Consider the following 26,590-nt stretch of genomic DNA (forward strand, 5'->3'; position numbering starts at 1 on the left):
AAAAATTCCTCAGACTTGCTGCATGAAAAGCAAATGTGTCAGAGCATTCTGTTTGAACAAGGATTATTCCCGCTTTGTGGGATCTTGTGTTCCTCGCGCTAGAATTTGGGGAGGTGGCACCAGGGAACATCGTTTTACCGATCAGGTTTCTTCTTCCATATTCTCCATCAGAGCTATGAAAGGCTTTCTATTGATAGGTCAATCAAGGAAGATTTTGGCATTTTGGCTGGAATCTAGTTACAGACTGGCAAGCCTATTTGATCAGTTAACTAGTACACTAGAACGAAACGTGGCCATTCGAAAAACAAAAGTGAGCGAAAGGAGTCGAGCCAGGGAAATCGTGAAATGGTTGTCAAAATGGCTGAATTGATAGCTTTATGGTCGTTGCTCCTGCTTCATGCCATCCTTGGGTCAGCATTGTCCAACCAGACAATTGACCTGGCTCTGGAGGTACTTATTTCAGACATGTATATATATACGTGTGTTTCTGTTTCTTAATACAATTTTCACTTTCCGTCCCTAGAATGACTTTGACTACTACGACTTCAACGATGTGGAGATGCTCACCGATCAAGACTTGGAAGTCCCGGATCCAACTGAAATCAAGGACTTGGTTGCTTCGACACCGGCCCCGATTGAGATTGATTACGATGACTATGAGGCTAGTTCTCATGAGATCCTCTTTCAAGTCGATGAAACTCCGCGTGACCATCTGAACATTCAAAATTTCCTCACTCAATCTTCCGTTGAGATGTTGAAAAGTGTCTCGAACGATGTTCTTACCGACTACTCCAAGCACGAGGCCATATTTGAAGTTCTGCCCACCCTTTCTTTGGCGAAGCTGCAAATCTTGCTTGATCGACTCCCTGCTAATGTGAGTGCTGATATTGCCGCTCGAGAGGGATTGTTAGCCAAAATGTCGGATGAGCGGGTCGTGCTCTTTGCCAGTAATATCGACGTTCTTAATAAGACCAGTTCCCCGATCCTCTTGCAATTGGCCAATAAGAGGCCCAACATTGTCCCTCAATTGCCCAATGAAGCCCTGCGTTACATCATTAGCCGGCCATTTTTTGTTAAGTCCCTGGAACAGGAAACCATCCAAATCTTGGTACATTCAGCAGCCATGGCTGAGAAGTTGAAACACATGCCCAAGGAAGTGGTTGCCATGATCGTCACTTACCACCCGGTCATTCTTACTTGGCTGCCCAAAGGATATTACCCGTTGAAGTCCGTCGTGATGGAGCTCATGCAAAACAAATCCTTCTTGGCCCTTATTCCTGTCGAAGTACACGCATTCTTGGCGGAAACCAAGTTTCGATATCAACTCAATCCTCGAACAGTTCTCACAATCCTCAACATCTACCCGAATCTTCCAACGCAGCTGAGTCCTAAAGGCTTGGAGTTTAACCGGATCTATCTTCAAGACCAGAAGTTCTTGACCAAACTCAAATGTTCGGTCTTTCTCAACTGCGCCAATAACGTGGACTTCATCAATCGATTGAACCAGGAAGATATTCGAGCCTTGGCACAGAATCGACACATGTGGAAGTGCTTGCCGGTGAGCTTGATCCGTAAACTGATGAAAGAGAGCAAGTTGGGAACGAATCTGGACGTGAAGGAGGTCTTCACAGCAGCCACCACAATGTCTCGAGCTAAGAGCTTAGATTGGGGCGTGGTGTCTAATCTAATGAAATTTCAAGTGCCGGATATGGCTCGAAATTTTCTGTTTAGAGAAAAGTTCTTGTTTTGACATTTTTTATTCCATCATGTAATTTGAAACGACCGTTGTTACAAAAGAATTGACGAATGGAGGTGTAGTGACGGAAAAAGTAGTGTCGCTGTTGGTGTAATTTAAATTGAGTTTGTTCGCTTCGTTGAATGTTTTTTTTACTTAACATTTGATACGTCTTTGCACATTTATTCCTGGATTTATTCTCAAATTCATACTCGTGTGTTCTGCTGGACTCTCTCTGAAGGTTTTTGTGAAATATATAAATCTGGTCAAGTTGGAAATGAGCAGTGGTTTTGGGTGGGGACCTTGAATTAGCTACGTGTGGCGGACACATCCGAATGAAATGTATCGTGGTTTGACAGTGTCCAAGCATGCTAGCTTATCAAGTCGTCATCATCGCAAAGTGAAAATAGTGAAGATATTGAAGGGTCGGGAAGGGGATTGCTCTCGCAAACATATACATTATATCCAGTTTAGGTTGTGTTAAGCTTAACATTCGGCTACTGTTCGGAGTTGTTTGGTTTCCATCGTATATGAGGAGAAGGCGAGGGGACTTTGGATAGCATAGCACTCATTTGAGCGTTCGGGCTTATAGAGGTGTTCGGAGCCGGCGTCCGAGGCGTCCGAGGGTAATCCAATTCGGGTGCGGAAGGTTGCTGGACTCCAGTGCCTGGTATTTGGATGGCACTGATGCGGTTCAGGCCTGGCCGGGGCGGATCCGTGGCGTAGGAGTTAGATCTAAGCATGGCCTTGGTAGCCTGATCGGCTGCACTTCGGCCACCTTTGTCGGACGTTGGCGACCGCACTATAGTCCCTGTATCGTAATTGTCCGAGACTTGGCGGGGCACAAACGCCAAATTGGGCTCACTGGGGCACGTTTTGAAAGAGGTGATGGACGCACTGTCATCGTCCACGCTATGTTGCGGTACCACTCGAGGGGCTGCTTGGGCAGAACTGGATCGCTGAGGAAGGTCAATTGGTCGGAGGCGGTTCCCACGCCGTCCCCCGATGCCATTCGCATCTGGACTGGTCTTGCGAGGGACGAGTTGCGGGATTGGAATTGGCGTTTGCACTGTGGGTTTGGGGGCGGATTTGGCTGCGTTTTCGGGAAGGACCATCAGATGGCGTACGGTTTGCGACGAGCCCGATTGGGATCCCGTTGGAGTGGGCATTGAGCTTTGGTTGAGCCATCCTTGAGCATTTCCTGCTGAGCCTAAATGAGGAGTTCGAGTCCGGGGAAGTTCTTCAGTGTCCTCGTGAATCATTCGCCGCCAAACAAATCCTGAGAATACAGATACAGACATTGGTCAAGAAAAAAAAGATGTAAAAAAAGTGATTAAGCATACCTTGCTTGTCTTTCTTCCTCTTCTTCTTTTCCGCCGGCTTTTTCTTCTCAATGAGGTCGGACAGTTTGGATCCACGTCTGGTCCCGCAACTGGAGCCGGCTACACTCCCTCGGCGATCTGAATCGTCCTCGTCGGTAACACTCTCCTTGTCCACAGATCCCCCCCAGTAATGATTGGCAAGATTGGTGTCAGACAGCCGTCGCAGAAAATTTGAGGACATGTCGGGTAACATTAGATGCGAGTCACTGGAGTTCAAAGTCCCATCCTGTCTGGAACACGAGATGGGATTTAATTTTTCAACTTACTTTAATTTATGATACATGGGGTACAAACGATCGAGCCAATGTCAACGCCTACCTAAATGGAGAACGAGGTGGAGACTTCAAAATGTACATTTTCATATTTGAATTGGTGAAGAGGTGAAGGTCACAAAAGATTGTGTATTGATAACATGACATAAAGAGAAAAGAAACCAACGAAATCCCTCAAAAAAGTCCTGACGCAACTTGGGGGCAACCGAAAAATCAAAGGAACAATCAGTTCAGAATGAGATAAAACCAATGCAATTTCGGGGTGGGTTAGCACTGACAAGTCTATAATCAGGACAAAGTTGAGTGACATCATGGGACAAGATCACTACCTCCTTCTCCAGGATCCGCCAAGACAACTATGTATTTTATGAATGAAAAGTCCAATGTCGATTACCACCCGACCTGGAGAATCAAAACAAGAGACCACTAGAAAAGCGGTGGATCACTAACTAAGCGTCAACTATTCACCTGTGGTTGCCCGGAGATCCATTGGCCTGTTGGCCCCCATTACGCCAAGACCCTGGAGTGAAATGGTGTCTTGAGTTCTGGTCCTCAGCAGGGAATGCGCCCTCGGGTAAGGATCGACCTAGGACAGAGAGAAACAGCCCCATTGAATCTTTGCCATCTCCGACCCTAAATATGACATCTGCGACATGAAAATGAAACCATTCCTCAACATGCACTTTACATGATTACAAGAAAGGGTTGCAGATCATTGTGATGCTTGATCAATGACATATTCATACAGTGGGGACAACAGTGAATAAGAGAGTGTGTACGCCGATTCTCCATGGAGAATGTCTATCCATCCCTTTGAGACCACCAACTGACTTGTTTCGGATTAATGTTAGTTCACATTCGTTTTAGAAGAGAGAAAGAAAGAGGAAGTAGTAAAAGATCGGACACGTACCAGGAGAGGATTGCAAGCAGATCCTTCAATGCGACATCATCTACTTACGAAATTCCTTCATTTCATGGTCAGGGGGAAATAAGGATTTGGAATGTGTGTAATCCTCGTGGTGATCGACGTCTTGGAGAACGTTGGAGGAGTCTCCCAGTCCAATTTTAGTTACAATATTGGATGTCTCTGTTGGGTTGAAGAAGAAAGAAAGAAAGAAATCCAAAATATTGGAGCAACCACCAAGATCCTATGCGTCATCACTTATTGCAACGATATAACGGTATGTGATAACTTATGATAGAGTAAAGTTACTGTATGTTGTGGCATGGGGGAGGTGATCATGCCAATCAACACAGAATAAAAAGTCACGCAAAACATCACTTTCAATCTGGAATTAGTTGTTATCACTTGTCGCTGAAAATGTCAACTCTGATCCAAAAATGTTCCTCAATCCGGGAGTCAAGACTTTGTTACCTATATGCCGTTTGAAACCGTGCTCTATCCTCAAGATGAAGCATGCAAAAGGGGAACCCAAAACAAACCTGAGGAGGCTATTATTAATCCGCTCTGAGAGCAAACACTGTTTTGACCCCAAACAAGTTAATCCTAACCTCGGTCCTCCTTCCTGGGAGTTCTCACGATCCGAGGCTGTACTTACGATTCTTTTTATTAGACAAGTAACCGGGTCCCATACTTGCTCCAGTCACTAGATGGGTTGAGTCTGGAAAAAGATGAGTTGGGCTGTAGATCAGAGCTGACATTGAGGCGTCAGATTGGAAAGAAGTTGCCAAGATTAGGGATTAGTCAGCGGATTTAAACAAACACGAACATGCATGCACCAAGCGTCTCATGCCATCACGCCAAGCAACCTCAACGCCACAATACTGATTTATGGAGCAGCATTGAGCGGAGAAATCACTTTAGTATCTCTGAAATGCAAGCGATGACGTTTGTTTTCCTTGAACAGGGGTACAAAGTGGGTGTGCGAGTTAATGTATGAATGAATCAATGAATGATTGGAAGGATGGACAAGGCTCTCATGTGCACTGGGTGGACTGTGGGTGGGATGCTCAGATCGAGAGGGTCATGGTTGTCTTACCCAAGAGTAAGCTGGTGAGAGACAGTCTAGATTGGTGCTTTTGATCTTCATCTTCCTCTTCAATCTCGGGCAAGACCATCTGCTGCTTGCTCTCAGGAACTCTGGAATTGGATATATCGCTTGGGCTGAAAAAATGTGACTTCAGGACTCCCTATCCTCCAGAGGATACCGTAACAGATTGCAGGGCGCCATGTCAATACTCCAGTACGCCTAGCAATGACTCCAAAGGTGGACAACTTACATCATGTCATCCGCGGATCCCTTGTAGGTTTTCCGCTTGAAGTGCATCGAGGCTTCCGTGTACGGAATGGGACAATTCTGCTTGTCCCAGTAGTAATCTTTGACCATTGGTGGAATTCTATCAGGATCCATTAGGATATCACAGCCCAGAAAAGATGCCTACAAAACATAGAATATGACCGTTTTGGCTAGCTCGTTGAATGATCTTAGGAGGAGCTTAGGAGGGATGTGCCACAAGGTACCCTTGGCTAGCCCTCCCTTGTTGAGATCACTCACCTTCATGTGACGATCAACGAGCCAATTCAGCTCAAAATCTTCATCGTCGTCACCAAAGGGATTGATCAGTTGTTCAGCCACCTGTGATTTAGTGAAAGGTTTGAACTAAGAAAGTCTGTGAATTTCTCTCCAAAATTGTGCACTTGCCTTGAGAAGACCCATGTAAAAGAAAAATTGTAAAATGGTGAAAATGGGGATGTAGAGATCAATATCCATAGGCATTCGACCACTCCTCATGTACTCTCCTTTCTTGAGAGTATCAATCTTTTGCCGTCCAATTACCGTGAAGATGAAGAACACATAAGTAGCTAACGTCACAACCTGGAATGAATAAAAATTGTCCAATTTATCCGATTTTCCAAGTGTTGAAACATAATTTGGCCGGTTTATCTCTATATTTTCATCAATGGACACGACCACTGATTTTTAGGAGAATCTTTCAGTTGCATAACTTGGTTTTAGTTTGTAAACGAGCAACAAAATCAATTGACATTTCCTTAAAACTAATTGATTGCATAGGTGTGAACAACTTCGGAGAGATATTCCAGTATGGCTTGTTTGAAAATTTCCTATCTTTTATTTGCGTGTGTATACATTACTTTGTATACGTGTATTTTGTAAATTGTTATTTGTTTTATCTTTTTATATGATTATCGAGCCAGCATTTTAACTAGGATCAAATATTAGCGTAGTGTAACCTGTTTGGCTCTTGCTACAATAGACAATTTTTGATGTTGCTTTCAACATCTTCATATGAACCGATTTTCGGAGTTCTTTTACAGGAAACTGTTCATCTGTCTTCATTTTTAGATATGCAAAGATTTACACTTTTCTTAGCAATGGGCGACCAAAAAGTTCAATATCCGGCTGCAATCATAACAGTTGGTTGTGCAGCAACTGTGGCGCAGCCTAAATAGCCTATGAGGCTTGTTGTCCTCCTGCTGAGTTTTATAAATGATTTAATCGTTGACTTGCGGATAGGAATAAGCACTCACCTGAGTGTAAACCATAGGAATTGAAACCCAATCATAGCACCACAGCAGGCCACATTTGGCTCTGAACTCGCAAAACTCTCTCATGATAGTTTCAAGGGCGAATTCACTGATGAGTTTCCCTTTTATGGACGCCTCCTGTATCCGATAAATGAACCAAGTACATGGGATCCAATACGTGTTGAACTCATTTGATGGGACAGCACTGAACAGCTCCTTCTCTTGATTAGTCATAAACCCTGGAAATTGGAAATATTTTAGCATTTCCCTTCTCGCATCAGGCCCACAAAAAGTGGGACGGGCCCAAGAGAAAAATGTGATGCAAGAAGCATGGCAAGAAACTGACTTGGGGAGAATGTTTTCCATCAAGGCGTCTGCTCCTTTGAGATCTTGATCTTGCTGCTTCAAAGATCACTCTTCCCAAAATTTCAATTTTCCCCCACTTTTCCAACTTGCTTTTCCACAAAGGGAAAACAACCATGCTTCCCATCAACCGACAGAACGTGTGAGTTACCCTTACCAGCCTCTACCACGTGTTCCAAGGTGGGAAATCTCTGTTTGACAGCTGAAGAAATGGATCTGAGCACAAGTATGAGGGCAAGGTTCATGTATCGCATGAGTGATCGACGAAGCATTCGACTGTCCTCGTCAAATCCTCCGACAAAGCAGGCAATGGAATGGAAAAGTCTGGAATGTCAAACACGAGGAGAAAATAAAGTTATGCTGATGAAGCATTGAAATTTTTATGGGATCCAGGGGGGTTGGAAGGGTCGTTGTAAATATGAGATCTATGATAAACATAAGCGATCAAATTATTCTAAGAATTTGGAATTGCTTGATCAAACCCGAATAGATCCTATTTATATACAAAGAATGGAAATTCGATTTGAATGATAAAAATCTACTAGATGCAAGAAAACACTCATTTGGTATACATTTCATTCAAAGATATCGATAAGGACTGTACTTTCAGTAACGGAAGTAGATAGATAAACAATGAGGCACAATCTAACTATAAATGTTTATTGCAATTTTTTTTTTATCTTAAACTGGACGCTGAACTAGAGGTTCCCTTAGCCACTCCTCAAGTTTCCAAGTTACCCATGGGTTAAGTACAATTGCAGTTTTATAGCAAGTGACATTATTCGAATATCTTTTCTTGGCAGGGAGGTTGTGATGTTAGACTTCTCGGATCCATGCTCAGCAAATAACCCAAGCACGAAATTCCCAAACACATATGGCCTGCGTGCACTGCACGAAAAATGGTTTACGTTCCGCACTTCAGAGGGCGCTTTGTGAGTCAGCCTCTACCAAATAAAGGGCTGAGTAGGCCGATTCCTCTTCATTAAAGTGTAATGCGTTTGTGTTGTTTTTGGCTACTTCTATCAAAGTCTTTTTTATAATTAGTCGCCCGGGTCACATAATGTTCGGAAGAGAAATTGCGTTCAAGGCAAGGCAAGAGTAATTTATTTAGCAATCTACCCGGCCTCTTCCCGTTTCGTTCAGGCCGTGTGACGTCGCAAATAAGGGGCCTTATTGGCATTTTTCTACCTCAAAAAGTCATAGGGCACAAATTTGTTTTTTTTTTGCTTTATGGAGTTCTACTCACATAAAAAACTTACATGCCTAAAAACATTATAAAAACCAAAATTTCAAAAACCTACTCAATGTTGATTACGAGCACACTTAGTTGGCTCTTGAATCTAAGTTATGATATCATCTATTTGACCGATACTTAGTCACATAAGATTTAGTAGTCCAAATTTCATCGCTTTTTGCCCAAAAAAGCCCCGGTTATAGTTTAATTTAATATAAATTTTCCTTATCACAAAAATGAGAAATTATTTTTCTCTTTCTTGCATAATTTCAAATGAATTTAAAACCTTATACAACCATATCTAAAAACCTCAAAAAGCAGATTTTTGAAAATTTATTTTAGGACTGTCCAAAGGACATTATCATTCCTTTTTTTGGTTTGTTTTTTTCGCGGGCTTTTCTAACCGCTACAGGGAATGCAGAACGATTAAAATGAAAGATTATAATTCGTCTACTTATTACCTTTCAATCTTTAATTGATGTTTGGTCCATCAATGAATTTGAGTTGACAGACTGAGCTAGTCCTTGAATGTAGGGTTGATCTGGAACGCTATTTAAAAATTTGTCCAAGTCTGACTTGAAAGATACTACCGGATCAATAAGGCCTACGTATTCCCTACGAATATTAAAGGGCAGGAAATCAGTTGAACGGTCACTGAAAATGGGTCACTGAAAACGCGCGACCGAGCTATGCTCGGGTTCATAGGTTCGATCCTAGGTATCCCCTCCCCCCTACAGTGGATCATCGCCTCGAATGGCGGACCCTGAACCCTGAACCCTACATGGGACAGGATATATATATAAACTGACCACATTGTAAAACTATTGTGATCCAATGAGAATGAGAATCTCGCAATAAAGACTTTTAAAATTGCACAAATATCGATGAAGTCATAAAGAAGCCATTTTTAATCAGTTTCAACAAAGTCCTCAAGAAACGATAAAATCTATACATAACATTGTTTGTTGTAAGTTTGTTTTCAGAATTCAAATGAGTGCGTAACTGTGTGTACAATACACGTGATGATTGTAAAACACAATTTCAAAGATTACACTTTCAGTGTGTTTTAAACGACAATATGTAACATTCTTAGCTATTGTGAGACTAAGCAATAAAAAGAAAAAAAGTCTTTCATTTATGTGACATTGAAAATCAATACTAATTATTTGGGAAATTGAATCAACATATAACCGGGGCATTTTGAGGCAAGAAACGATAACATTTGGATTACTGAATTCCATGTAACTAAGTAGCGGTGAAATAGATGATATAATAGTCTATATTCAAGAGCTAACTAAGTGTGCTCCCAATTCACATTGAGAAGGTTTTTGAAAATTATAGTTTTTATAATATTTTTAGGTACGTTATTTTTTATGTGGGCTAGAATTCCATAACGAAATAAAATCAAAATGGTTCCCCATCATTTTTTGAGGAAGAAAAATGCCGAGATGTGTTTGGGAATTTCCGTCAAAACTTTAAGGGTATTTTTACCACTGTGTAGATCTAATACGATTTTTTTTTTGCTTTTTCATCAACTAGTGTGACTGTGAATATAGAAACAAACTTGCTTTCCTCCGTTGTCAATGAATTTGCTGATCATCTTCATAGTAATCCCTAACACTCAAGTACAAGATATATAGTTCGAATTCTTTTAAATGATGTAATATGTGATACACCAACGGGTTAATGTTCAGATTGATCTGTATTTGTATTGAAACATATGCTCTAGCCTAAACTACAGTAAAGCTGCCAGTTGTAACACATATTTGCTTTTTGTTTACGAAGTCATTCCCTACGAATATCAAAGGACGTTAAAATCGATGATACATGGGTGGTACCAAACAAATCGGGACAACCGTTATGAAAATCTTGCAATTTGAAATTACCACTACAAAATTGGATTCATGTGAAAGAACCAACTCTCGCGATTCTGATGATATAGTGTTTGCTTTGGTATATTCTTTGGTTCTGAACAAATTTATATGCAAAGTAAAATAGTCCGAGCCATCCCTTCAGAATTTCCCAAATTATCATTACTCAGGACAATGCAAAGCCTCACACCTTCCAGGAAAACAGGAAGATCAAGGTGTTGCTCCATGCACCTTTACAAGTCCGATTTGGCAGCCTGCAACTTCTGACTTTTTCCAAAGCTAAAGCTCAAGCTTGCTGGACACAGATGTGCCACTAATTTGGAGCTTAATGTTGCTGTGAAGTGGTGCTTCGGTAGCTCTGCCAAGGAGTCCTCTAACATGTTGACAACTGGATGAAGAGGATGGATAAGGGTATCGTTGTGCACGGTGACTATGTCTAAAAATGTTTCAAATCGAGTTTTTTATATCTCTTTTGGTTTTTGAGAAAATTTAGCACTCCCGATTTGTTTGGTACCACCCTCGTATTTGTAGGTAAGAAGATACGTATGCGCCCTTATTTGCAACGTCAGATAGCCAAAACAAAATAGGGAAGAGGCAAGGTAGATTGCTACATGAACTTTACGTAACATGCCAAGAACACAAGTTCTTTTCCGGGCATTATGTGACCTGGGTCACCAATTATACAAACGATTTTGATAGAATTAGCCAAAAACAAGACAAACGCAATATAGTTTAAAACATGAGTACCAATCAGCCCTATGTTTGAGAGAGGCCAATTCACGAAGCGCCCTCTGATGTGCCAAACGTGAACCTGGTTTCGCGTAGCGTAGGAAACCAATGCAAGTGGTCAAGCAATCTTGCATTAATCATTTTGTAGCACGTGGAGCATTAGCATAAATCGACGATATATTGTCTCAACTCTACTCAGAAATCCCTCATGATTGAAACATGTTTTTTAACCCTGTTAAACGTAAACATATCGAGCACAACGCCTTGTGGTAGAAACCCCAATTGTTCAGGTACTTTTGAGCCCACCTGAAAAGCCAAGGCTGAAGACTTTCCACGCTTTTCATTACCTCAGAATTTCAATCGACCTTGGTCCTGAACAAGGACTTACAATTTCTCAAGCAGCTACTGTAAATATGTACGATGGGTGGAAAAGTGGAACAAGAGTTTCTCGAATGAATCTACTTACTTGTCTGGCCATGGAATTGCCAAGAATTGTTGCCACCACCTTGAAGCAACATAGGAGACGTAAAAACCCAACACAAACGACAGAGGAATCAAGTTAAGGAATGCATCGAAGTATTTCACCACCATCTCAAATAAACTGAAAAGAATCATGCACAAAAATTAGACACGTGAATGAGTCTGACACCATCTATTTGCGATTAATATGTCACAGATATTCATTTGAGTCTAAATAATTTGCTTTGTCATAGTCTCTTGATTACTGATCCTGAGCCTTTTAGGTTTGAACCATTTCTTTTCTTGATTCAGCATTTGGAGATCAGTAACAATCTTAAACAATTTTGCTAGGAGCCTGGGCCATTCCCAAAATAATCATTCCTAAAAACTGGACCCACGAAGGATGTTCAAATAAGCTAAGTTATGCTAACTAATTTCTAAATTTTGTGGAATTTCGGATTATTTTAAATTGTATAGATGTAGAAAATGATTTATCATTTCAAAGACATCTGTTGAAGTTAAACATCGAAAGTAAGAGGTAAACGAATCAAGAGCTATCAAGAATTGGAACGATTGGCCAAAAAGCTCAAAACAAATGCTTTTACATTTAAAAAAAACGTGCAAAAGTAGGAAATGAACAGTGAATAAAACATTTTTCTAGCCTTCCAATTGCTTAGCCTAACATAGGGACACCTGTAATTCATCTGCCAAAGTTTTAAAAAGACTGTCTGAGTGCAGAAGTCAATGCAAAAAATCCACTCAAATGTTGACCCCTTCTGTGCTTTGTTTTGAAGACCCTAGGGAGCTTCACATACCCCAATCATTTTATGGGAATCGTCTCGCTGTTATGACATTCCATAGCCCATATAAGTAATCAAAACGTATGACAAGTGGTATAGTCCAGAGAAAAATGTTTGCCACATCTTTTGACGAGACAGACACAAGCAGGGGTTTGGCGTATAAGAGCATGAAAGCATTTGACATGACTCGAGAGAAATGCTTGTTCAAGAAGCTCCTGTGAGTCTCTGTATTATTTTGGACAAAACATAAATGCTTCAATGAACCGAAATTTGCGTTTTGTCTTTAGTGGAAATATGATTTCATCTTTTTCCTGGCGTTAAAATGATTGTGACCCTTACAGTAACATGCATCTTCAAAACGCATAATTCGATGAATTATCTTCTTTTGAACATATCCAAATTAGTGGAACAAAAACCACGGATGCCGTTGCTGTTTGAATTAAAAGCTTCTTTTAGTGTTTTTCGAAGGTTTTCGAGTCCATGAGGATATAAAAAATCAAGACCTTCTTTCACTCTTGATACAAAGTCTCAATCGTCTTCACATTTTGGGCGCTTGTTTTTAAAAGAAATACACAACTCATCATTGTAGTTAGAATTCCATGACTTCCATTAAAATTTGTCTTTTTTCAACCGGTTGGTTAATCTCAAAGGCATTTGATTTGCGTGTTTTATAAGTCATCCTTCTATAGTGAATTTGTCCCACAACTGCAAGCACACCGAGCCCCATAAAAGTGGCCCATGCCTTAACCCAAGAGCCGAATTTCAGACCCCTGTTTGACATGCCATCTTTGTTCACTCCGACCGAGCGAAGATTTATGGGATTGTTTTGCAATTCTTTCCCCGATATTGTCAACATTGCATTATTGAGAGGGGTAACAATGAATCCTCGTGTTTACGATTGTTGTGGTAGTGCTTTGTAAAGATCAGGGTGCCAGTTTTCCGACGAAACCTAATTGGTCTGACTTAGCCCTTGGGTCTGAGTTTGAATCTCATGGGGATGACGGGAATTAGAGGTCAAACATGAAGCGTTCTGCCCTTTAAATGAGGTGGGAGCGTAGTCATTAAGAAAGGTCATTGGGGAGATTATTCGTTGTCACGCCTAAAGCCAAGCGCAGCCAAAAGTCAGAATTCTACGAATCCGAATGGGATGTTAGTGTCCAATCAGCGTGATTATAACTACACCTCCCGATAATGAAGTTGAAACGCCCCCCCTCTTGTAGAACTTCGTTGAAGAGGGGCATTGCAGGAAATCATTTATCAATGGAACAACTCATGTCTTGGGCCGGATTCCATCAGGTGTAATTAAGGTAAGTGATCATTACCTAGCCTAAAAGCCATGTTTGTCGGCGTAAAGGTGAGCTATTATGCTTTCAATGAAAGTATCAATTGCATCAGGAATGTTTGAATGACCGCTCCAGAGGCTGAAATGAACAAAATTATATCCTGACAAAGGTAGGATACTGGGGGAGACAAGAAGCCGAAGGGAGTGGGGGGGGGATTCAAGTTTGGGATGTTTCCAGGGAAATTGCTTGGTGTTTGCTCTCTCATCAAGAAATTGTTGAGATTTCTAGCTCACAGGACAACTGGCAGAAGTACAGACCTTTTGGCTTTAGCCTCAGTGAGACCCTCACTCCAAGAAATAGTTCTAATTACTCTCTCATTAGCTCTTGCTGGAAATGACAGGCACAGATATATCGGTGATAAACGATCCACCATCCTTGGCATCAAAGAGTGCACTGCTCACCCTGGGTTCATCCAAACGGGAGCGCTCGCCCTTTTCGATGTCATCACGCAGGTCTTGACAATGAATGTCGTATGAGGAGATTTCGTGCTCTGATTCCCTCTCTCTCGGCATGTTACTCATTGTCAATTTCGACGGGTGACACTCCAAGGATCGATTACTGCTCTGAAGATGATTTTCAAATGATTTCAAATCAGGGATTGAGCCCGTGCATTGATTGGGCTTGTACCTTGTCATTTGAACATTTCAAATGTCTCCCCCAATGAAAACACGTCATTTGTTGTGACTTTCAATCTTATTGAATGTGGGTGGACCTAAGCAAATTTCCATTTGTTTATTTGACTTTCTTCAATCCTCGAGCCTAGGAGGGAGGTGACGGAGCTAAAGGCTACAATCCCGTTTTTTATGAGACATTGAGACAGTTCTTTTCCCGGAGGTTATTGCTTGTCATCTTACCTTCTTTGGTTCTTTGTCAGAAGTTGTCGATAGATCAGAGAGAGTAGGACATATGCGGTTTGGAACAGGAGAAGCTCCCTGTAGATGAGCTTGTACAGTGATCCCTTCCACTTGAAGAGGAGCCGAGTGAAGCCCCCGGCAGTGGAACTTGCCACATCACGTTGGTAGGAAATGGTCATGCTGATTAAGGCGTCACTTCAATCCTCTCGTGGATTTAAATGTTTGAATGATTCCACACCAACAGTTGTGGGATTTTGGAGGTGGAGGATGTATTTATTTAAATTGAGCAGCTTCCTCCCCATCCAATAAATCAAATGAGCTTCACTGATACTAACAAGTCATAAGATGGTGTTTCAGTTCAAGGTGATTGCAGATTTAGCCAAGCACCAGCTGACTTTGCGGAAGCCACAATTGTTTATTTTGGATCCTGAAGTCGAGAATTGGCTCTCAGCGAAGACAAAAGTCAGCAAGCCTTGAAGAGACCCGAAGCCTGGCCATCCATGCCAAGGATTCTAAGGATTCTACTGCAGGACGCGACGGAGTTTACGTTCAGTTTATAGAAGAAGAGCACAGGGTTATTCAACTGCATTCTTTGCTTCTCTATCCCTGTGACACAGAGTCTTGGATAACCACCTTTGGTTGTCATTATGACCAGATCAATGGCGGCAAGTGGACCCAGATGAGCTTTGTCTGCCAGACGCGCCTGGCCATTGCTTTCAATTGAATTTGTTCACCAACAATTTTAGTGGAGCTGGCACCAGAGGCCTGTATTGCTCATGATGCTTGCTCATGGCTTGTTTCATCCAGGACAGGAATCCGAGGCTGTAGCTGTTTCCTTTCAACACTTGTCCTTTTTGGGGCTCTCAAATCGTTGAGCTCAGGCCTTTTGAAGAGGGATCACTTTTTCCACTTTAGCACCAGAAACAGTCTTTTGACGTCACTTTCTCTTTCTTGCCTTCTTTCGTCTGTTTCACTGTCCTTCTCCAAGCTTTTGCAGATTGTCGTCTTGGCTAAGTTTACTTTTCTGACCAGCCTCAGAGTTCTACTCATTAGTTTCTTCGCATTCTCCTACTTCTTCGGCTTTGCTCGTCTACTCTTTTTTCGTATCCTCACATGTTCCACTTGAGAGTGTCCTGAAAGAGCAAGCTGCTCCAATCCGAGTCTGCTGGCTAGTCGATCGTTCTGCTTGCTACCTGTGCCATCCTCTCTCAATGCTCTAGGCCGTTCATGTTTGTTCGTTCTCTTTGTGGATCGAGTCAGGCAGTAGGCCCAGAAGACCTCAAAGGCCGATATATCGTGGAAGAGCACAGGCGAAACGTGGGAAAGCTAGAGGAACAGCCTCATCCGCAATCTCCTCCTCATCGTCCCTCGCTTCTCGCTTGTCCTCTCCAGGTTCCAGTTTTTGGGATCGGTATGGGTGGAAAAGGAACTGCCTGCCTTTGGAGAATTCAACCTTGTTAAAAAGACAAAAAGCTGCTTAGTGTTCATGAGCTCAATGGAGAAGTACTATGTTTGTAAGCATCAAAATAGAGCAGAAAACTCGGTGGGCACTTTTTGTGCCTCGAGCTCGAGGAGGCAGAGGAGCTGTCAGCAACGGTTTTATATTCAAGCTTGCTCCGATACTGGCCTCCGATAAGAGGATTTAGTTGACAAGTCGTCAGATTTCTGGGATTCTCGGGCAATATCAATCACGTAAGGTATGCTTTCGAAGGGGTGCCCTTGGCTGCGGATTATTGTGGCCTGACTAAAAGGAGTTGTAACTCATTTCATCTTCTGGGCAAAAACAAAACGGGACAAAAACACGTTTCTCGACAGTTATGCCAGCCACAATAGGCAATTCTTTCAACGTCCCGCTTTTTCGCTCCCATTTACCAGCCCGTAATCGGTCACCTTGTCATTCATGGGGAAATTACAATAAACATGATTTCTTCGCGTTTAATGCCTAATCCCAAATCATTACTCAAATTACGTATCACTCGAAAATGAAAGCATGTGAGTTGCTGATGATTCAGGCCTCATAATGATCATCGTCCGCACTTCATTACACCTTACACTTGTACTGCCGTTCTACTTATGGATTTTCTTCCCCCATTTCGGTACACCTACTCGTCGGCCTTTTGTGTAAATGTGTAAGAAGCAACTTTCTTGTCCCACAAGCGTAATATCATAATGTGACTAAAAGTAGGCAGATCTCCGTAGAGATGAGAAAAGTATTCAGCGCAAAGTGGAAAAAGGCGGATCGAACAAGTTCCATCACTCTGGGGCCCAAAAACCTGGCCAAAAACCTGGCACGCGTTCCCGACTCACTCTCCCACCCAAATTAGTGTCTTCTCACCCTCCTCGCTCGACACACACACACAACCACACGTACGCGCATTGGCTCACCTTGGGGTCCAAAAAACGAGTCGTTGAAGTCCAGGGAAGCGATCCAATGTGACCCCATCAAGTGGCAAGTTCTCCCAAGTTTGACCCTGGAACATGGGAACACGAGGGGGAGAGAGCGGGGGGAAGAAGAAGAAGGCAAGTAGTGGTCAGGTCGAGAAACGAGTTTTCAAGTGGATACAAAACGCTCCTCCATGGATATGGACCAGGACCGAAGAATACATGAACGAAAAGAAGCTTCTTGGCTCCTCTAGTCTCGGATTCGTTCCTGGATGTTTTCTTTTCTTCTTCCTCTTCGTACGTACAAACATAAAGACGAACCATAATGGGACAAGCAAACTTGATCGCTCTCATGAAAGGTCGCTCAGCAATGCACTTTAAGCCGTCTGATATTGAGAGAGCTGAAGTCGTACTCTGTTGTTGGGGGAGGAGTATTGTTTCAGCACTGTCAAAATAGTCCAAGTTCGTGCTTGGATCATTTATTTTAGGGATGACACACGCACACAAAACATCCAAGCGGTCAAAGTCGTGCGAACACAAAACTCGAAAGGATCTGTCAAGCAGAAAATATCCATGTTTTTTCCCTTCACATTCTAGAGGGCAGCATAGAGCGTCCACCCTAATGAATTATTGGCCCCCAAACGGCCAGTTCGCCAACTAACCCTGGAGCTGGTTCCCCCTTCTATGACTCTCTTATTCACTGTGTTGGGTTAAGGGCCTCAAGGCGGGTTGGAAATGGGTACAGAAGCAGTGGGTGGTGCTTACCTGAGATGTAGTAGCCATCATTGGTCATCCGGTCGATTTCGTCCATAGTTCCTTGACGGAAAGGTTTCTTCTTCCGCGAATTGCCCCGACTTGGAGTTTCAGGGACCAGGGTGGAATTGGAAGCTGTTGCGGCAAATTTAGTCGATTAGGCAGGGTTGAAGTGGGTTCGGGTTAGTGGGGCCGTTAAGCAGGGAACGGAAAAATGGAATAGCTGAGCTGAAAAGTGGATGAGGGTTACTCACGCGTTTTCCTGTTCATGTAGGAGGGGCCCATGCTTGCACCGGTTACTAAATGTGTGGAGTCTGAAATAATGGTTGTTCCAAATTATGCCCCAACCATTCGACCTTTAGCCTTAATCGGAAGTTTACTTGGGTACGGTACAAAACATAGCGTTTGGGGCAATTCGGTTTTTCCTAACATTCCAATTGACTTCGTAATCTAAATATGACTTAATCATTTCCCGTGACAATAGGGCTCTTTTGCATATTGAAGTAAGTGTAAAATTCTGTCTTGAGAAATAAAACAGCCCAGACACAATGATTGTGTCAGACATGGGCAAATCTCATTGATATCCAGCGTTAGTATTTTCCAGGAACTTAAATTTATCGATGAATAACAAATCCTAAGCTCCATCTTTCCACATCTGAATCAAGCAATAACTGACTTCTATAGAAAGATGCTGACCTCTATACATGAAAAAGGAAATTTGTCAGCGCATGATCAAAAATGTAATTAGTAACATTTCCCCAAAGTTGATTGGTAAATTACAATGACTTCTTGCGCATTATGTAAACATTTGTTATTCCCAATTATAAAGGTTGAAACAAATTTTTTTGCAAGGCTCGTCTTAAAATCAAGATGAAAACCGTGTTTGCAGAATTGGTGCCATTGACTTACCCAAAAGTAAGCTGGTAAGTGACAATCGGGACAGTTTTTTTGAGTCATTGTCCTCCTCACTTTCTTCTTCAATCTCGGGGAACACCATTTGTTGTTTGCTCTCCGGAATTCTGCAACCAAAACTCATATTGTTTCCTGTTGATATTAAATCAAATCAGTGCACAGCTCTTTTGAAATGGGAATATTCATACATCATGTCATCCGCTGATCCTTTGTAGGTTTTCCGCTTGAAGTGCATCGAGGCCTCCGTGTACGGAATGGGGCAGTTCTGTTTGTCCCAATAGAAGTCCTTGACCAGAGGAGGGATCCGATCGGGGTCCATGAGGATATCGCAACCAAGAAACGAGGCCTTAAACAAGTGGGATGCCTTATAATACGCATCTACTTTACCATGGGTGAGCATTCGAATTACTTTATGATCATTATAATATCTAACTTTATTTTGGTCCAGGTCATAAAAATTTCCATGAAAATTGCGTTATTTGGCGTATTTTTTCTCTGATGACATAGAAGACTGAACCGGGGTAGTCGCAAATGCCCATAATGGGTATATGTATTACAGGGTGGCTCCAAACACTGGGTACACGAGGGTTTTCAAAAGAATACGTATGTCGAAAATGCGCCAAATTTCATGAGCACTCTACAGTATAAAGAGAGAGAAAAAAGATTATTCAACCAATAAGTTATAGCTCGGACTTCTAGAAATATGGACTGCGAACGCGTTTCCGGCCATATCGGCTTTATCTTGGTCATACCAGCTGTGAGGCACTTTTCCAATGAAAGCAATAAAATAATCAATAATTATTTATTACATACATCTTATATATATTATATGTATAAATATGTTTATTATAAAAAATAATAATAATAAAATCAGAAAAACGTCGATCTCGTCAATTAAAGGTAGGACATTTTATATATAATTTACTTGTAAAGGGGTTTGTTTCAAAGCTATGTTATCAAAACTTTGTGTAGCTGACCAAGAGCAGGCCGAAAATTCGAATTTTATGTAGTGTTTACTACATAAGTTTGGATTGGTCTCCTGAATTTCCTGGGCATAGTTTTGGGCTCAAATTTGGCCAAGTTCATCTTTTCAACAAGACCTTATGGTCAAATGATCTGCTTATTTGAAATCAGATGAACGGTTTAGGAGATACGAAATTTTGGCTTTCATTCGCAGTCCACATCTCTGAAGGTTTGTGCTAGGTCATAGATAGAACTGGAGAGAAATGGTACTGGAGAGAAAAGCTATCGGAAACCTTAAGATAGACCTCATTAGCGGGAATGCATCTGCTGATCAGGAGGTAACGCATGGCTCTTCAAAACCTCGCTAGAAGACGTTCGTACTTCGTTCGAGCTTTCCTCTCCAGTACTGACGTACTCCATGGCTAAGCTAACAGGGAGCCAAATTGTTAGTCACTAGGGAATCTCAAACGGCGTTCAAAACTTTCATTGTGCATGTGTCGTAGATGCTTTTGATCATCATCTATTCTAAAGAAATGAGGCTGGAGCATGTCTTGAGAGACTTTGTAATCGCTATTGGAAAGGGAACCCTCAGTAATACTACATGAAATGATTTGAAGTATTTCGGTTGCTAGCACTTTCTTTTATCCGGGAAGCAGCCTTGATCCTTACAGGTGATCGTATTATTCTTATTAATTTCATGTTGATAAAGTATTATATCCACCAACAAACTAATATTGGCAAATCTGGCTAAACTTGAATATGGGGTTGATCTGGAACTCGTCCATGTCCGATTTAAGTAAATCAACACCTACGTTTTCCCTGCAAATGTATAAAGAAAAGCAAATCAAACGATGAAGGTGCCCGTCAATTAAGAGAGGACATTGTTTTAACTAGTTTAGATTCTTGAAGAAGTTCGCCGAACGCATACATGCTTCTAGGGTCATTGTAAATGGCTCAAAAACCTGAGTTGAAATAATGCTAATTGATGGTTTTGAAAAAGCGTACAGTATCAGATGCCTATCGCACTTTCTTTGAACATTCTATCGTCTGAACTTTGTTAATCTCTCCAAATGTGAAAGCGCTCTGCGTTTTTTGTACAAATTGACCAAAAAAGTGACAATTCAATCGCAAGTAAGTTATGACAGATTGTAAGAAAAGTGAAAAAAAATTGAATCATGAAGAATTTGGCCACTCTTGATCATTTTTGAAGGTCACATTAAAGCAAACCCAAGAGGACGGAAATGTTGAGATATATAACCCCTCGAAGAAATTATTACCTTCATGTGTCTGTCCAATAACCAATTCAGTTCAAAATCCTCATCATCGTCCCCAAATGGATTGATCAATTGTTCAGCCACCTGTTGATTAGCAAAGGAAATAAATAAATATCAAGTTTATAAAATCAGTTAGAAACAACATTCGCTAAGAAGTATTGCATTTTATTCATGAACAATGATGTTTATTGATGAAAGGGACAAATGAACACTTCTTGGGTGTGCATAGAATACCCATTGGACAAGGTACTCTTAGCAATCATTCTCAAGGGTGTTATTTGCTATTGATTCGTCTTCAACGGACCTTTTGATTCAAATTTAAGCTGAACCTTTAAATTGAAATGAGAGACCGGGAAAATTGTCTCACTACTCTCCATTTCTTATTCTATAACTGTGTAAAATATGTGCATTTTTAGCGAAACGAGTTAAAAAGAAATTACAGCAATATGACCATGGAGGGCATTCTGGCTCAATAATTTGGCTTTAGACATAACATAGGCATAAGTTGTCTATTTGTTGTCCAATGCTGAGTCAAATTTGACTTTTGGAAAAGGTTATGTTATAACAAACGAACCTTTTTAACGGTAATAGCTACATACACCGGGTTTGATGATGCTGGCTTTGAATTTATCTATTTCAGAGAAAGACCTGGATGAAATTGACGTTTTCAAGTTAGCGTCATCAATGCCAATTTCTATCGCCATCTACCGTTTAATTGATTTTTGTTTGTTGAACATGTTGAAGCTAAATTGGACGCAATATGGGACATTGCATTTGCCAGGTAATGTGGGCCAGGGATGGTTAGGCTTGCGTATTTGTCAATTTCTTTCAGCAATCCAAAATTGCTATTGATGCAATCAAAATCAATAAAAGTTTTCTTTTATTACTATGTAGACTTAGAAATGAAAACCATTCAGGGAAATTAGGTGAGCTTCAAAAGGGAAGAATAACCGTGGAGCTTTCCAAAGATTTACTATGATGTCATGTATTATTTGGATTTAAAGCAAGCGCTTCTGTAAATCTCAATTGGACTGTGGGACAACAATGCAAGTACATTGTGTCAAAGTGCCCTCCATGGTCAGATTATTGTCAAATTTGAGGATCTTGAAAGAAGGAATCAATTAGATTGTTCCATTCTTGCTGTTGATACTTAGCACTTACTCAACCCTCTCAATATATTTGTCCATAAAATGTTGAATCATATTCACCTTTAACAGTCCCATGAAGAAGAAGAATTGTAGGATAGTGTAGATTGGGATGTAGAGATCAATGTCCATGGGCATCCTACCACTTCTCATGTATTCACCTTTCCTCAGGGTATCAATTTTCTGGCGACCAATCACAGTGAAAATGAAAAAAAGGTAGGTGGCCAAAGTCACGACCTAAAAGGAATCCATAAACATTAGTTAAACAACATCATGACCTCCCGCTTCATAACGGATAAATTCAATAGAAGCCAGATTATCTCTAAATTCAAGCGTTAGGGTTATGTTGGGTTTGGTGTGAAGGAGAAATCAGCGGTGCTTCCCTTCAACCTTAAATAACCCTCTAATCATTCAAGCGAAAGGGAAGAAGGGTAAAAATAAGTTTGTTGCGCATTTTTACTGCAGCTAATAGCTATGAGCAACCATGCCACATTGTTATGCCGGTGAATTGATGACTGTGCGCCCTCTACCGTCAGTAATCGAACCTTTCCTAACTATCCCTCACAATTGGAAGAAGTGTTCCTAAAAAATGGTCTGGATGGCTTGCTCTTGGCCGATGCATTGTGCTCTAATAACAAAAAGATCCTAACCAAAAAAAAAATGCAGAGCAGAAAGTTTGTTATTAGTGTAAATACAAAATGGTATTTTGATGCTTTCGTAAATCTTTTTTTGATTTTCCAATGATTAGTCAAAATGAACTAGGTTTGGCATTCAAATCTAGATTAGGGACAAAACTCATGGATATGATTTCGAAAACTACAATTTCATAGACCTTTCGGAGAAAAAGAGGTTTACTATCGAAAGCAGGACTAGAACTTATACCATATAGGAAGAAAGCATTGTCTAGCGCTGTCTTTTTGGCCACCCGACTATTTTACATTTTCATTTATTATCAATTTTGGTCAGAAATGAAACAAATTAAAGCTCAATAACGTGATCTCTCAAAGTAAACAATAGAGTGGGAATTAATGATGTTAACTTCCACGTCAGTTACAACCACCATTGTTTTGCATCTTTTTTTGTTCAACGAGTTCTACATGCATACCTGAGTGTACACCATCGGAATAGAAACCCAATCATAGCACCAAAGGAGTCCACATTTTGCCCGGAAGTCACAGAATTCTCTCATAATTGTATCTAAAGCATATGCATTCAGGAGCTTGCCCTTCTTGGAGGCTTCTTGGATCCGGTACACAAACCAAGTGCATGGGATCCAATACGTATTGAACTCATTGGAAGGCACGGCGCTGAACAACTCTTTCTCCTGATTGGTCATGAAACCTGAAAATCAAACCAAATGGTTTGTTAAGCACTTTTTCGAGTTAAAAAACGAGAATTGGAAATAATGATTTATATTGAAAGCTTCAAATTTGCTGATGAATCCTTAAAAATTTCGATTAGAGTTAGACTGTAAGATTTGAAATAAATCAATTTACATGAGAATAGCTGATTGCACGGTGTTGGTAATTGTTGACCAGTTAAAACGAAGACTTCTATTTAAATTGGAGTGGGGACTTAGTTGAGAATCGTGAGAGTTTTCACATCATTTATCATTTCAATAATTGAGAGCCTGAATACTTATTATGGAGTATCATATAAAGGGCAATGAAATTTACTCCTCTAATATGTGTTGATGGGGAATTTTTCCACGATATTGAACAGACTCATTGGCAGCTGAAGATCCTTGTCCAACAAAAAAGAGTAGGGGTTTAAGATGGAAATATTCTATATGGGTCCTCAGACAAGATATCATGGTTTCCATCCCTATGGAAAAAATACAATTCTGACCGCCTCCAACAAAGGAGTTTGAAATGCAACTTTTGAGCCATATACGTATTTTTATCAAACTTTATAAGTCAGCCTTTGACAAACCAATAAATTGAAAAAGTTGTAGAATCTATTTCTTTATGAGGCTCTTATTCTTAAAGTTGCAATAAGAAACTAAAAATAGATGTAGATTTATGAAGTTGTGCGAAATTTACATAAAATTACGTGAAAGTTTAATCTTGTAAAATCTTGCAAAATTCCCAGAGCAATAACAGAGCCTCATTAGTAGACTTAAGAAAAAGTTGCCTTAAGAATTTTTTTTTTTAAAGGTGAGAAAAGTGCGAAGCTGCGCAAAAAGGGTTGAAACAGCAAAATCATGGTGTAAGAATGCAAGAAGAATTAAAGCAAGAGGAAAAAGGCTGTTTTTCAGCCTTGTTAAACCTCTTTCAGCATTTTCATCCTTTACTAAACCTTGGCACATAACCGCATTTATCAAGTCATCCTTTGCATTTCTTCGTTTTATTTACAAAAAATGTTGCAATGTTTGACATCAGGACACGTTTACATTTGATACAGATGTTATGGTAAACAACTGACTCTTTTGTGGAGCCTATTGTCATTACTTATGCCACTTTTGTTCACCCAAAAAATATTTTGAGCTTTTGGTTGGAAAAACTCTTGTTCAAACCCATGACGGCAAGTAAATCTTAACTCCAGCTGTTTCTTTTGCTGACTTTTTCTAACAGAAAACAGGGAGTTGAATTTGATACTCAAATTCGTTGGTAAACCAAATCCAGCATAGAGTTTAACAGTTAACAATTAGGCGAATCATGAGCTTTCATGGGGATTATATTCCTTGCAGCCATTTGTAAAGCTGATGAAAACGCAAACAAAACCAATGGTTGCTAAACGCTCCCGGCTGAGGATTTACTTTCTCATCCGATCATCCTGCACGGAAGTGAACAAAAAGGTCCCTAACAAGAAACGGCAAGTTAAAAAAGAAGCAGATAAGGACCCAAGTGACAAAACGGCCATAAATGTTCTAAAATGTGAAAACTAGTATGAAAAAAGTCGAAAAGAGTCAAAAAAGTGAAAAGTAAAAATTTGAAATTTGTCACATTTTTTTATTCTGACCAAAAATGGCAGAAAACGTTTTTTTTCAGGTGTTAACTCTTTTTCGAGGTCTACTTTTTAAACTCTCCTCTTACATTTATTACCAACACCCACGGTCATTTTACAAACAGTTTGTCGACCCGTTTTGTTAATGATAGTTTCCAAATTTGTCCAAACTCGCTCTTAACGGCCTCCCTCCTCCCTCCCCCTTGTTCCTTAGGCTATCTTATTTGCAAATTGTCCCATGGAACAGGCATCTACAAGGTACAGGAGCGTACCCACGTAGTGCATTGATGCTCGTTCAAAAGCTCGAAGCTCTTACCCGCCTCCACCACGTGCTCGAGGTTGGGAAACCTCTGCTTGACAGCGGATGAAATTGACCTGAGGACCAGGATCAAGGCTAGATTCATATAACGCATGAGAGAGCGCCTCAGGATTCTGCTCTCCTCGTCGAAACCTTGCACAAAGCATGCGATGGAATGGAACAGTCTGTAAAAGATATTGAGTATGGAATTTTGAATGGCCCGTTGTTAAAAAGTTATTGCTCTTGTTACTTGTCTGGCCAAGGTATGGCGAGGAATTGTTGCCACCACCTCGAGGCCACGTATGACACATAGAAGCCCAAGACGAATGACAGAGGAATTAGATTGAGGAATGCATCAAAGTATTTGACCACCATCTCGAACAACCTGGAAATGGAAAGCAATGAGAGGAGATTGATCATTCCCCGAGCCAGGTTTCAATGGACCATCGCCTTGTTTTTGTGCTGACGAAGGTCAAAGTCTCAAGCAGCTTGTTGGCTTCTTGTGAGCCCAATGCAATGTACAGGATGGCATGGACAAAGGCGGTCACAATATGTTTTACGTGCAAAACAACCTTCTGAGATTCCCTGAAGAGTTCTTTTTCATTTGTTCCTTATCATGGGCCATTTATGGAAGTTTTGGAATATTTTGTGGATTCGGATACGGCCATTCACTTCGGACATGCAGTACATTAATTAGGTCAAAAATGACCTTGGCTGCCCACTGTATTGAACACTTAAAGACGGGCTAATTACCGGGATACGACAACCATTTCCTTTTGCTAAATTGTACTTTTTTAATGATCTCATTTGATGACGAGAAGCAACACATTAGGCATCAACAAACGTCAGTTCCTTTAATTTTCCAATATTTTAAGATGTTTTTAGTTGTGTGTCCACCACCTAATCGCTTTGAAAGTGCATGATCTAAAAAACATAACTTGGAATTGCTCCCTAAAATCTTTGTTTCGTTTGCTCTGGTCGTTATTGGACAATTATCCAATTTGATTGAAAACAAATTANATGCAGAATCTTGCCAAAACAAAACTTCAATAATACTGTTGGTGAACAGGTATAGGAACAAAAAAATTAGAAAGTTGTTTTTCACGACATATTTATTTGTTTTGTTAACCTCATCATAGAACTCCCTATTTAGGACTGCATAAATTTTCGAGGTACTTTATGCATGTCCTTAAATTTGGAAAGTAGTTGTCAAATGGTTTTTGCACAATTATAAAACAGATATGTTTGGTTTCGACCAGTTTAACTTAGAAACCAATCATTCATTCGTTAGTATATTTCCCGAAAAAAACGAAGGAGCCTTGACAATTGGCTCAATCTTTTAGATGGAAGCAAATCGGATATTCCAA

At 40.7% G+C, this 26,590-nt stretch overlaps 2 protein-coding genes across 6 annotated transcripts; one reads left to right on the forward strand and one right to left on the reverse strand.

Moving 5' to 3' along the window:
• The first annotated feature begins 250 nt into the window (after nucleotides 1-250).
• LOC131882404 (uncharacterized) lies at nucleotides 251-2,013 on the forward strand. The gene is made up of 2 exons (XM_059229538.1): nucleotides 251-450; nucleotides 524-2,013. The coding sequence occupies exons 1-2, from the start codon at nucleotides 346-348 to the stop codon at nucleotides 1,748-1,750; spliced, it is 1,332 nt and encodes a 443-aa protein (XP_059085521.1). The 5' UTR covers nucleotides 251-345; the 3' UTR covers nucleotides 1,751-2,013.
• On the reverse strand, nucleotides 1,857-25,608 carry LOC131882400 (bestrophin-4-like; the record flags this gene model as incomplete). Of its 5 annotated transcripts, none has more annotated exon segments than XM_059229532.1 (12): nucleotides 1,857-3,014; nucleotides 3,079-3,347; nucleotides 3,858-3,975; nucleotides 4,348-4,476; nucleotides 4,949-5,011; nucleotides 5,390-5,490; nucleotides 18,786-18,943; nucleotides 20,838-20,918; nucleotides 22,043-22,216; nucleotides 23,085-23,320; nucleotides 25,242-25,408; nucleotides 25,474-25,608. In XM_059229532.1, coding segments are annotated over 12 exon segments (2,413 nt in total), but the record flags the coding sequence as incomplete, so codon positions are not given.
• Nucleotides 25,609-26,590: the final 982 nt, after the last annotated feature.

The sequence above is a fragment of the Tigriopus californicus genome, chromosome 6 (genome assembly GCF_007210705.1).
Source record: "Tigriopus californicus strain San Diego chromosome 6, Tcal_SD_v2.1, whole genome shotgun sequence".
Classification (NCBI taxonomy): Eukaryota; Metazoa; Arthropoda; class Copepoda; order Harpacticoida; family Harpacticidae; genus Tigriopus; species Tigriopus californicus.